Source organism: Accipiter gentilis, chromosome 14 (assembly GCF_929443795.1).
Source record: "Accipiter gentilis chromosome 14, bAccGen1.1, whole genome shotgun sequence".
NCBI lineage: Eukaryota > Metazoa > Chordata > Aves > Accipitriformes > Accipitridae > Astur > Astur gentilis.
The window spans coordinates 11,583,146-11,596,538 of NC_064893.1; the positions used below are offsets into that span (position 1 = coordinate 11,583,146).

The window sequence follows — 13,393 nt, forward strand, 5'->3', positions numbered from 1 at the left end:
TACTGAAAACTCACGTCAGCTTTCAGTAAGCGTAATTTCATTAGAAGGAAGAGTCAGATGCATTTTTATTACTGTCTGCTTATGCTGATGTTTGCCTGATTGGAAAGGCGTGTGTAATCCTGAACTGCTACTAATAGTGGCTTTGCTTTTTTACTTTATTCTACACAGGATTTATCCCTCTCCGATTTGCTATCTGTGGTCCATACCTTTCATTCCCATTTGCTTTCCTCTCTGCCATTTGAACAGTGTTCTGCGTGCTTGACATCCAAGCTGCACAGTGTTGCAAGGACTAAGTATATGCATGTTAAGGACAGTACATTTTGCAAGTGTGCATATGTGTACCATAATGCTTAAATAGTGTTTGAGAACCTGTAATGGGAAGTGCGCTGGAACTGCAAGTCAGTTGTGGATAGTGATTCAGGCTTGCAGAGTAACCACACGGTCTTCACTCACTGGAAGTCACTGACATTTTTATATTCTTTCCTTCTCAGGAACTGGGGAAAAAACATGAGGTCTTCAAGTACAGAGTCCTTTGAAGTTGAAATCTCAACCTCATATGACTATTACGAAAATTATAATGATGCTCCAAAACCATGCAGTAAGGAAAATGTCAAGAGGTTTGCAGCCTCCTTCCTACCTGTTCTGTATACCCTCGTATTCCTGGTTGGGCTCATGGGAAACATTCTGGTCATTGTGGTCCTCTTCAAATACAAGAGGCTGAAGAGCATGACTGATGTGTACCTGCTAAACCTCGCCATCTCAGATCTGCTCTTTGTTTTATCCTTGCCGTTCTGGTCTTATTTCACAATAGACCAATGGGTTTTTGGAACTCCCTGGTGCAAAATCATCTCGTGGATCTACCTGGTTGGGTTTTACAGTGGGATATTTTTTATTATGCTTATGAGCATAGACAGATACCTGGCAATTGTTCGTGCAGTGTTTTCCTTGAAAGCAAGGACTGCCTTCCATGGCTTGATTACTAGCCTTGTTGTATGGCTAGTAGCTCTTTCAGCCTCAGTTCCAGAACTTGTATTTAGAGAATCTTTTAACGAACATAATTATACTACTTGCAAGCAAAGATATCCAGGCAATTTCACAACATGGAAAATTTTTTCCACTTTGGAAATCAACATTTTAGGGCTCCTAATCCCTTTTATAATTATGACATTTTGCTACTCCATGATCATTAAGACATTAGTTCACTGTAGAAATGAGAAAAAGAATAAGGCTGTGAGGATGATCTTTGCTGTCATGATCATGTTTTTCTTCTTTTGGACCCCTTACAACATTGTTATTTTCTTACAACTGCTGGAAATCATGGGAGTCATTAGAGACTGTCAAGTGAGCAGGAATCTGGACTATGCTTTCCAGGTAACGGAAATCCTCGGCCTTTTTCACTGTTGCCTCAATCCAGTCATCTACTTCTTCATGGGGGAAAAATTTAAGAAGTACGTGAAGATGCTTTTTAAGAACTGGCGGTTGCCTGCAGATATTTGCAAGTGGTGCGGAGTTCACATCACTTACCACACTGAATCTACTAATTCATTCCACACACAATCTACGGGGGATCAAGACGCTCTGTAATGTGTTTCAGACCAGCCACTGAACTCACCAGCAAGCAAACTGACAAACGCAGTAACTTTGAAAAGCTAAGCAAATGCATGTGCATTTAACAATAACCTAGTGCCAGATAATTACTTACTTCAGCTTCGATTTCTGCCTCTAGATTTTCTGAATATTATGACAGAAGGTGTCTTAGATGTGAAACGTGGGAGATGGACATGCAAGTTTTATTGGCTGCAATTACAAATCACTGCTCAGATGTAACAGCAGCCTCAGCTCTCTGCAAAGCACTGTGCCATGCTGCTTCTTTTTCACCAGCATCAAGACAGAGGTTGGCCTGCACAGAAGGGCAGAGAAGAAACATGTCATCAGCCTGTACATTTGAAAAATAATTCATTTCTTCAAGAAGGATGGTTATTACCATATTTTTTTATTCTACAGCTGATCTGTGTAGAACTTGTTCGCTCTGACTCTCAGCAAGCTATTAACAGTACCTGCTACTGTTAAGTGTTTCATCTCAGGGTGAAAGGATACACCCTTTTTCATTAAGAAAAAGGACACAAAATATATTCTTTACGTGCACAAAGACGCAAAGCAAATGCATTATATTGTGTTATAGACACACTTTCTCTTAGGTATCCAAGCTGCCACATATGCCTATGTGTAGGTGTATATATAGGCATTTTTAATTACTTTATCACAGTAATTCAGGATAGCAATTCTGTATTTTAATTAACATGGAAAATGTTTAAAATATTTTTGAATAAAAGTGTTTTTAAAATACTTACTTTCCAGCACGTGTGAATAAATTTGAAGCATCTTGGTTAAGAGTATATCTTTTAAAGTGAATATTCTTTGTTCCAAAAGTACTTAACCCCAAGACTCAATTTTTCATTCATTGGATTCATCTGGCAAAACAAAAGAAGGTAAAAAACAGAGATCATGTAGAAATGGTCTATCATAACTTAGCAACACAAAGAATCCTAGCAAAATGCTAAGAGTGTGATGCCCCAGTAGTCGCTCAGAGATCTACATGATATTAATCAGAGGTCTGGAAGAAGAAGGAAACTCACGCAGCAATTTTTAGATTTTGGCATAAAAATAATTTTAAAGATGCAAAAATCAGTAATGTGGTACCAGACAAAGTAAGAGCTGAAAAATACATATTGGAAAATATTTCTGGTGTGCCTTTTTGCTGGATGACAACCATTCAGCAGAAAGACTATTATTTTTCTTAGGCTATCAGTAACAAAGTGCCTGCTCAGCATCCAGGCATGGCTGCAAAGAGCTGACAAGAAATTAAAATACATCAGGAAAGGGCTGGAGAAGAAATGTATAAATATTGTAGTGCCATTGTTCTCATCACTCTATATAAGAAATGTAAGTGGAAGCTCACCTCCATGTGACCTTTCTCATGATACAAGACTGAAAATAAAAAGCAGCACACTGAAATACTCATGCACACACATATCCATCGTAATTAATTTTGGGAATGCATCACCATTAGCAGTTTGCTGAGGCTGACAAGCAAGGATCTGCATTTATGCAGATAATGAGAATAGCTGTAGAAGACACTGCTTGCAGGAAGAAAGTGTCTTCCTTCCCAAGAAAAAGACTATAAATTCTTAGTACTCAAAACCTTACAAGCCACTGAGTAAATCAGTTAGGAAAAACTGCTGCAAGGGGTGGGTTAAGCCATCCATCACCTATTTTGAAAATGAAGAGGAAGACAAATTGCAAGTGTCAGGTGCTTCAAAGTCTCACAGATGTCACTAAACCCAACAACATGTCACTCCCAAGCCAGCACGGCACATTGACCTCACAGATGTGATACTGATGGTGCAGGCACTGTGAACTGCTGAGCTACTCATCAGCCAAGTACACAGACTAAACTGGAAGCCAGACAGTTGTACTGCAGTTATTTTTTTTCTTGGTGCTACTCTGTGATCCTTCTAGTCAGTAAGAATAAATGGGTCTTTTTAAGAAATCTTGCCTTCCAGATCAGGGGAAGGGCTGCCTGTGCTGTCCTGGCAAAAACGATGCTCAACAAGCAAAAAGCAAGCTGTGGGCTCTTGATGACTGTGAGATAGGAGAGGTCTGGGGCTAAGAGCGGTGTTGAAGAATGGCACCAAGATGGCCAGCAGCTCGCAGGCTGGTTCAGCTCTGGGCACACACCCTGTGGTGGGAAAGGACGACAAATCTGCTCATGTGTGGAATTAACGGGCCGCACCCAGCAGCCCTACAGCATTGCCATAAATGGAGCTAACGTAAAGCCCCTTTTCCACACAAAACTCAAAGGTGCCTCACAGCTTGTGCACAGGTGCCTTCGGTGCAGAGGGTGCCTGGGGCACTGGTGAAAGCTGTCCTTGTTTCTCTGCCCGAATAACCACTTCCAGTCCTCCTAGTAATACTCACAGCTACTCAGTGTGTGCTGGATGAGCAACTAAACTGAAAGTTGTGCTCTGAGCAGCTTTGCTGAATTGGGTGCAAGGAGGAGCTCACCTTTAAGCAATTGGCTCAGGAATCCAGGTTCTCGGACTGGAGCTCATCAAACCTGGGTGGCTTCCTCCTCTTTCACCTGGAACAAACCCTCCTCTCCCATGCACCTAGCTACAGTGGATAATGCTACTCCTCTCTTGAGAGAGGGCTTTGAAACCTGCTGATGAGAAAGGACAAGAGAATAGTATTAATACAGACAAAAATAAAGCAGGGATTTTCAAAATGTCAGTTAACCAAAGGTGTCATTTTAGCTGACCAAGAGTTTCCAAGCAATGAATGATGTACAGACCTATTGAACCATGAAAGAGAATGGATAGACATTTGAGTGAAGCAAAGCTGACTCATTCTTAAACCCACATTTTCACATCAGGGTTCCTCAGAAGGCCAGCCTGTGTCCTCTCTTGTTGTGCTAAGCCGCCATAGAAAGGCAGATGAGGGGGAAAATCGGCTTAATTATGTTAAGTACAAACAACGCTGAAAAGGTAAAAACAAGTTGGTTGGTTTGTTTTCATACAGTGCTTAGGCCACCACAGATACTCCCTAAACAGAAAGCTGAATTACACACTTACCTTTTACTGTAGAAGATGGCTTCATCCCTTTTAATTGTGCAGAAGCATCACGGTTGGCAGCCTCCTCCCAGTCTGAGAGCCAGCAAGGAATTGCTATTCTTCTTATACTATCACTGCTTGCTACTCTCCCAGCACCAGCTCTGCACACCTGATCTGAAGGAGAGTACAATTTGACAGGCATCACAGTGCTCCTCTGTTACCAGGATGCTTCCAGTCTAAAACTGCCAGCAGGGATCTACACTCACACATTTTCCTCCAAGAGTTCTTGATGGTTTCCAGTTTTATCCAACATCTCTCTCAACATAGCCGGAGACCAACCTCGTCAACTCCCATCTTTTACACAAATATCTCCATTTGAATTGATTTACAGTTAGAAATCAAGGGTCATTTAGTATTGTCAATCAAAATGTTCATTAAAATGGTGCTTAAGGCAATGCCTACAGAGAGCTCAACAGGACTTTGCTACTCCAGGCATGAAAGCAGCTTGTAAGTAGGAGACTGGAAATGAATAGTCGATATAACTGTGGTGAGATTTCTATCATTTGCATAACTAGTAAGACCATTCAAAGGCAATGTGGTGCTAGTCATATCTGCAGTCATCTTATTGTAACACAGCAATGATGTACACAGGTGCCACTGGCAGTCATGGAAAAATCACCCCTAATGGAGCAGGCCCTATCAACAAGGAGACACCGAGTTAGATACTTCCAGGATTACTTTCTTTTTGACAGTCATCCAGCAGCAACACCCATCAGAAAAATCAACAAAATCCCATGTTATGGGACAGTCATTGAGTCAAAGACACTTCTCGCAGAAATGAGGCTCAAAAGGGGAAAAGCCATCTGTCTGTTCCAGACCAGCAAAATCCAAGTCCTCTGCCAACTCCTTGATGGAGCACTGGCATGACTGACCAACAGTGCTGTTCTCTTTCCCTTGGCAGAGTATATCTCTCCACATATCCCTCATGTGCTTGCCTCAAAAGAAGACTGCTCACAGGCCACACTCGGGCTTTGATTTCATTTATTTCTGTTCCTCCTCTGAACTCTCAGAAATAGTAGCAGCATGCATATGATATCTCTACTGAAAAGAGTAATTAATGTCTTCTCTTCCACATCACTGGCCACTTGACTTTATTTTTAAAAGGCTGCTGTCTTATAGCTAGGGGAGCTGAGGCACAGAGCAAGAGAGCCACCCACACTGTGCCCTTTCTGGGAGCCAAATCTGAGATGGCCCAGCCAGGAAAGGCCCCATCTGGATCCAGGTTCTGTGAGGAAGACCACAGGTTAATGTGAAGGGTAGCTGGAGGTAAGTGGATGAAGATGACTAGCTAATGCCATCTTCGAATAAAAGACGTTCTTTACTGGCACAGAGGGTGTTTTCTTTACTGGCACAGAGGGTGTTGTCTGTCTTAAAAGACCAGAAAGCAAGGATTCGGGTTTGCAGGTGGCTGAAAGAGAAAAAAATTAATCCTCTGTGTAAACACAGCCCAAATACATGATTGATCAAAGCATCATACTCATTTTGGTTTTGTGCCTTTTTTTTTTTTTTTTTTTTAATTTCAAGTCCTCTTGGAAGCGTTGAAGTTTCTCTTGGTTTTAGTCTCTTGTTTCAAAACGAGTAAGAACATGCATTCAGTATATGTAGTTCAGTAACCACGCACTGCAAGCTTTTTGTGATTTCAGGTGTTGCAAAATAAAAACTATTAAGGCAGTAAGTATGTTTTAAAATTCCAAGAAGATGTTTGTTCCCTTGCTTTTGCTTTTAACAACTATAGCAAGTAATCAAGAATCTGATCTGCAAGAATCTGATCTGTTTGCGCAGATGTGAAAACCTCATAAAAGGTATTCTTGGTGCTGCTAGTAACCTGTAAGACAACGAAGACTGAATGAAGATTGACATTATCAGATCCACTTTTCTGCTCAAAAGATACCAGTGGCATTTAATCAGCATTTTCTGAGAAGTCCAAGCAGCCAAGTTCAGGAAGAGACTTTAGTACCTGGGACAGTGATTGGAACAACAGGTGGACATCCCTGCATGAAAAGCGTTATTTGTCTCTTTTGCACAGGGACTTTGCGCTCCTTAAAATATCTCCATAGAAGTATTGTGGTTTGGGCAGGTAGATTGAAGAGAGGGTCCCTCCCTGACTTTTAACCTGTCACCACTGCAGACAAATAGAAAGAGCAGTACCAGCTAGTAGTAACACAAAAGTATCTTAATCAAAGCAAAGAAAGACCACAACAGATCTCTGTACTTGCTCATAACTGGTAAACTGAAATTTGACAAGTAAGACCATGACCGCAGACCAAGTGACTTGCCTTTTCCGCTACCAAAGTATGTGGGAAAGGTGTAAAAAGCACGTAGGGAAGAAAGAAAAGGATGGTTTTTCCTGTTGCTTACACCCTTGTTTCTCATTCACAAGCACCAGGAATGGAAAGAAAATAAGGCTGGTTGATCACAAGGAACAACGTTGCCTGCAGGGTCTGCAGACAAAAAGTGCTGAGAAGCTGCAGAGCACAGGTCTGCCCTTGCTATCGAAAATCTTGTTTACGCTTTCTAGAAGAGTGAAACCCATAGCACAGGTGTCACACAAAAACCTGCAATGCTACAGAGAAGGGGCTGAAGAGTTTACAAACGGAAAGAAAAAGGAAGTTTGGATTTAGGCTGTTTTCTCCTCAGTTCTGCTTCACCAACCCATCATTGCGTAATGCAGATCAGTACCGGCTTCCTCTCCTCAGAAATGTTAGGGAACCCCCCAAATCCCCCATGGGGAGGCTGGCTCCTATCTGCTCCTGCTCCAGCTTTTTCCATGAATGTGTGTGCCACAACCTCCTTTCCCACCAACACGGAGTAAATCCATTCATTCCCTGGCCAGCTTAAGCTCATGTTCTACGCATGCAGCCGTCATGCAAGCGGGATGCCTGTCTTGTAACTACACTGGCAGAAAATTTTGCATTTGAAAAGGCAGTTTCATGAAAATCTGAACACTGCAAAGAGCAGATTTTTGGCAGCAGCTGCATTGGCTAATGATCAACAGTTTTTAACCTGATGCTATTGTTTGCATTTTGTTTCAGCTTCAGATTAAAACTATTTTAGAATAAGCACAGCCTATTTTTCAACATTATTGAAATAAAATATTTCATTATTTCTGCTCTGAATTCTCATTAAAATTTGATTCTGACTGGGGAATTATTTCAACAGTCCTCATGTAACCAAAAATTGTAAAAAGAACTCACAGATTTGTCTTACTTAACACACTATTTTTTGATAACAACTTTAAAAAAAATAAATCCACCACAGTAGCTTGTTCCACATACCCATAGGAATGTGCCAGAATTTAGAAAAAAGCTAGCATTAGAAGCAAAATTTCAGTAAAGTGATGAATGTTATTATAGAAGACTACCAGACAGAAAGGGGGTTTTTTGTTCTGTTGTTTGGGTTTTTTTAATCTACTGACTTCGTTCATGAGAATTTGCCTAGCAAATGAACTTTTGTTGCTTCTATAGTATAAAAAAAAGGACAGCATTTTATAGACTTTATCAAAATGGGACTATGTGAATAAAATTTAAATGACTAAACATCAAAGTAGCATTTATGAAAGGTCAACTCTTAAGTGATAATTATTTAACAATTTGTGTCAGAGACTGAGAAAGCAAGGTCAGCACTAGATATCCAAGATTCTGCAGAATTCTTCTTTCTGTGATATTTTTTTTTTTTTTTTTTTTTTTTAAATTCCAGGCATGGGTTTGTACAGATGCAGGGCAACTACTAGTTGTGGTGTAACAGAAAAAAAGCCTACATTTCTCTAAGGTAATTCACAATAAAGATCTCGGTCATAATATGACATGACTGAATGTGGCCTGGATTTTCAGGAGGGCACATGCCCAGTTCATGAACCATCATACCAACATAAACCACTGGGTACGTATAGGCTCCCAGGTGCCTGGAAAAAATGTAAAAAGAGCTCTAGAAACATCAACTACTTCTACAGAAATAGCTGTGGAAAAGCTGATACTGCATAACAATGGAGCAAATAGGTAGCTAGTGTCAATGTTCATTTTGGTGACACCACCTAAAAAATCTGCCATGTTTTCTAGACCTGAGGCCACAAGATCAGACAAAGTTACTGCTTTGCAAAAGCAAAAGAACACACAGAAAAAAAAGAAAGAAAAGAAAAAAAAAAACAAACAAAAAAACACCAAGAAAACCATCAGTGAGATCCTTCACAGCAAAAGCCATGTCTGCCTGTCCGGCAAATGGCACAAGCTAGATATGTGTACTCCAAAAGCAGTGGCTGAGGTCCTAGTACATGAGACCTTGTACAGACCTACCAGCCAGATGTGCCCTTTGAACAAAAGGGAATTTCTCCTTTGTGACAGCAGTCCCATGCAGACAGACCGTGGTGCACAAGGGCAGAATACAACTGGCCCCAGTCGTGTTTGTGCAGACAATGGTCATGTTTAGAAAAAAATCCCATGTTTTATTATCTGCAGCTAACTAGATGGCTTCAACTCTCTGAACTGGCTTCCTTATCATATCAGGCTGCAGACTTAAACTGGGCAGAAGTAGCCCAACCATGTCTGTCACTGCCTATTGACCAGAGCTGATATGCCCAGAATAGACTGCAGCACCTTTATCCTTTACTTCTCCCTGAAAAAAAAAAAAACAAGCTGTTTTTAAGGTTCTGCTTTCAGCCTTGCCAGGGATCTCAGCCATCTCATCTCACGCATCTGCTACATAGAAATCAAGACTCTGTCCTCCTTTGTAAAACAAGGCATTTTGCAGATGAAAAGCACTACAATGAAACTAAGTATTTATTATTATAGAGACAAAAATCTGTGTATTCATTGCTAGATTTCTTGGCTTGTCTCAAGACATCAAGAACCATGCACACTCTTTTACTCACAGTCCAAAAAGTTTCACCTCCTTCCACAGAAGATGAAAACAACTTCATAATGCATTATTCTATAAAAAGCCTTTGGTTTTGAGCAATTTCTTCCTAACATTTCTCAGTGAAGACGTGATTGTTGTCCTGAATCATGAAGGTTTGCAGACAAAACCCCTACTCCTTTTAGACTTGCTTGTCTGATTTACTTCACATTTTGACATTTGTAATCAGCAGGGGGTTTCACCAATTTGCATGAACACGCTAAAACAGGTAGCAGGAAAAAACTAAGTACTTCATAAGAACAGGAACATTCTTTCCAAGTCAAACCAGCATCACATTTTCGCATCAAAAGGCATACAGCCTAACAATAAGTGAGTAGACAATAAGTGAGTAATGCCCCAAATAAAAATACACTATGGAGCAGAGACCAGGGTTGTTGAAAGAGAGCTGATGCTTTTAAATAATCTCAATTCGTATACAACAGTTTGCATTGCAGCGCGTCAGATTTAGAGTTTGGGGAGGTTTTTTTGCAAACTGAGTCATGGTGAATGAGCAGCTGAATCAGCAAAGTTGAGTTTCTTCTACTGAAAAGAATTTAAAGCACTGAAATTCCAGCTCAATTTAGTAAGAAAAAAGACTTCACCTCAAAGTTTCAGGTGCTGAAACTCAGAAAGACATGATCAGATATGCTCACCTTCAAAAGAGGAGACAGGGCTACATGGACCTTAGTCATACTCAGCACCATTATTCTTCTATGAAAAAATACGCTTTTATTAAATGAGAAAAAGAAAGTGAAGACGACAAATAATGTGAGCTGAGCTCTGTGTATTTTTGAAGCCCTCAGCCTCCGAGACAAAAGCATTCTCGTGTGCTACACCAATGAGGCAGACCCTTGACAAACTCATTACACAGAGAGAGAAGAAACGGTGGGAATCCCTGAATGTTCTTTCACCCACCTTGCAGGACAACAGCATGGTTGTATTTCTGAAGAAGGTACTTGCTCACCAGAAACCATAGTGAAACTAAACCAGGCATCAATCTAGCCTTATTATTTCGTGAACAACTAGAAAGATGTACTGCATGTCAAGGACTATCAGAAAAAGCATGGTTTCTACCTTGAATTGCAAGGACAAAATGGAAGACAAGACAGTGATAAGCAGTTGGGGAGCAAGTACCAGCAGAGCTATGGGTATTCACAACCTTGTGGTTAGACAGATTTTTGTTGGGATTTGGATCTATTTTCCCCACCCTGCACATCCAGCCAGGGGAGCTGAATCGTCACCTCAGTTCGCCTCCTTTCTTTCATGTAATATTTTCCACCTGTAGCTATGAAAATCTGAAAACTACAGAGCTCAGCATCGTTCACCTTTGCCAGTTTGGTGAGATGTGAGTCCACAGCCAGTAGCTCATTAGGTGGTAGCTGGAGGCACCAAAAGGGAAATCATTTTCTTTCCCCTCTCCACTGCCAACCTGCTTGGGTTTGAAAAAAGAAAAAAAAAATTTAAAAACCCCAACAACCTACTATTTACCTGACACATTAGTATGCTTTCCCCTCTGTCTTCACCAGGCTTCTCCATCCAGACCACGTTTTGTAACACTGAATATTGTTGTTTGCTTGTATCTCCATAGTGCTTAAACATCCCGTTTCAGCACTTTGTACTGTACCTACAGGAACAGGAGAAAAACTTCATGCAAATCAAGTCTGCTACTACTGTAATCTCATTTCAGTATCTTTGCACAGACTGGGTTTTTCAGAATTAAAAAAAAAAAAAAAAAAGCCTTTTGAGCAACTTCAGCATAGTTAACTTCTATTCTTGCATCTGAATTACTGGTACCTTCTGTCCAAGTTCTCTTTATTTCCTAGGATGGGTGAACAAGCTGAATTTTTTTGTGTGTGTGTGTGTGTGTGTCCCTTTTTTCCAATAAAAGACATTAGGAGGAGTTCAAAATTTGGCTAATACTAAACCACCAACTGTCCTGGCAGTTAAAATTAGAAAGGATCTGTAGAAGCTCTAGGTTTTCTTCAACACCTCTGAAACCTCTGAGTTAAAGCAAACAGACCTGAGAGGTTAGACTTGAAAAAGTAAAAAAAAAAGCTGCTTCAGCAGATACCAACCTGCAGCAATTTTCTTCTATTTCAAAATGAGCTAGGCAGACTCAGTGCTTTAAATAAACTCACGTCTGCAAGCGTCTATGTTTGGCTGTAGTCAAAAGACTCACATTGTTTTAACTTCAGCTTTTGAAGTAGATACTGCTCTGGATCAAAGGACCGAAAGACCAACATAGGAATGCACGGTAGCCAAAGTCCCTGCTTTGACAAAATTGCAGGAAATCATGCTAACCACTCGAGTTCAGTACTAGATTCTCAGGTTCTTCAACACACCGGATCTACCTATTCATGATTAGTGCAAACCACATCCTAAAACTGGGGGGGTGAGGTGGGGGGTGTGTGGAGTCAGAAAGCTTGAAAGAAGATTATGTAGAGCGTGTGCAGGATCCAGACCCATCTCTCAGAGCCTAAAAAGTCTTCTGGGAAGCCTTGCTGGTACAGCAGACTTTTTCAACATCCAGAAATAAAATTTAACATGGAGGAGGCAAGAAAGGAGTGCAAATTTTCCTTCTGCATAACTTCTTATCCCATGCCACGAAAACAGCAACTAACATTTTCAGTAAACAGGAGAAAGGTTACAGTCTAAAGCTCAGCAGCAGACAGGGAATGAGGAAGGTTAAGAGCAAGGTATCCTTTTCTTTTACTCCTTCTCCTCAACAATTCTACCCATTCTTCAGAAGGCACCTAGACCTGTAGCACAGCAACCCATCCAGATCCTGCAACCACCACACACAATGCACGGCCACTCACCTCCCAAGGCAAGTGCTTTGGAGAGTGCTATTGCAGGAGTCCACAACCAGGGCAGATTTCTGGCTAAATTTAGATTAGATATCCATAAAGAGGGTTCACTCTGTGCATCTGACCCAGATCTGTGGGACTTGTGAAAAGGAACCTCTGAATGGGATTTGGAAGAAAGGAGAAAGGCATAAGCAAGCTGGAAGCAAAGGCATCTTCGTCCAGCTTGCAAACTAACGATGGATAGGTGGAAGGGGTGGAGATCAACTCCACTTCAGACAACCAAAGACATACTGAAGGAAATTTTTTTTAGTTTCTCTACACATAAGACTTCCCTAGTGTGAGAAGAGGAATGAGCAAGATGTAAGGAAGAATGAAACAGGAAACAGAGAATAATTTCTTAGCTACAACGTTAGAGGGATGACCCTCAAATTGCTAGGCATTTCCCTACACTGTGCTCAGATTTGTGCTCTGGCCCACAATCACAGACAACACTGAAAATGCTCAGTTAATATTAGTATAAAAGCATGAGCCCTCCAGAAGTACCAACTTTAAAAAAATTAGTGCGTACACTTAAAACAAATAAGGAGACTTAAGAAAAAAATCCTTTCAAACCATAGATACTGGCTGCATTTTCCTACTGGATTTGCACTGATGTTCAACAGATCCACTCTACTAAAGAAAGGCCTTTTCCACTGTGGAGTTTCAAACTTGATTCCCAGTTCCATTAGGGACCCTTTTTCCCACGCTTGTCTACCAATTATAAAAGGCTAAATTACAGTCATGCAGCCGTAAGAATATTACCAAAGTGCAAGAGAGCAATCTTATCGTGATGCTTGTACAGAGTCTGCTATGAACATGTGCTGGGGAGTTTCATGAGCAAGACCGTGCTTCCCATTACAACACTACAGAGTTGTAAGTGGGACCTTCCTAAGACCCTGACTTTAGAGTCCTACACATACTTGGCTCCTGAGGGACTGGTGTATGTGCTAAAGCCCAAAACAGGAATTCTTAAATACATCCCCAATTCCT

At 40.9% G+C, this 13,393-nt stretch overlaps 1 protein-coding gene across 1 annotated transcript; it reads left to right on the top strand.

Moving 5' to 3' along the window:
* The first annotated feature begins 507 nt into the window (after positions 1-507).
* On the top strand, positions 508-1,822 carry CCR4 (C-C motif chemokine receptor 4). The gene has a single exon (XM_049817239.1). The coding sequence runs from the start codon at positions 508-510 to the stop codon at positions 1,582-1,584; it is 1,077 nt and encodes a 358-aa protein (XP_049673196.1). The 3' UTR covers positions 1,585-1,822.
* Positions 1,823-13,393: the final 11,571 nt, after the last annotated feature.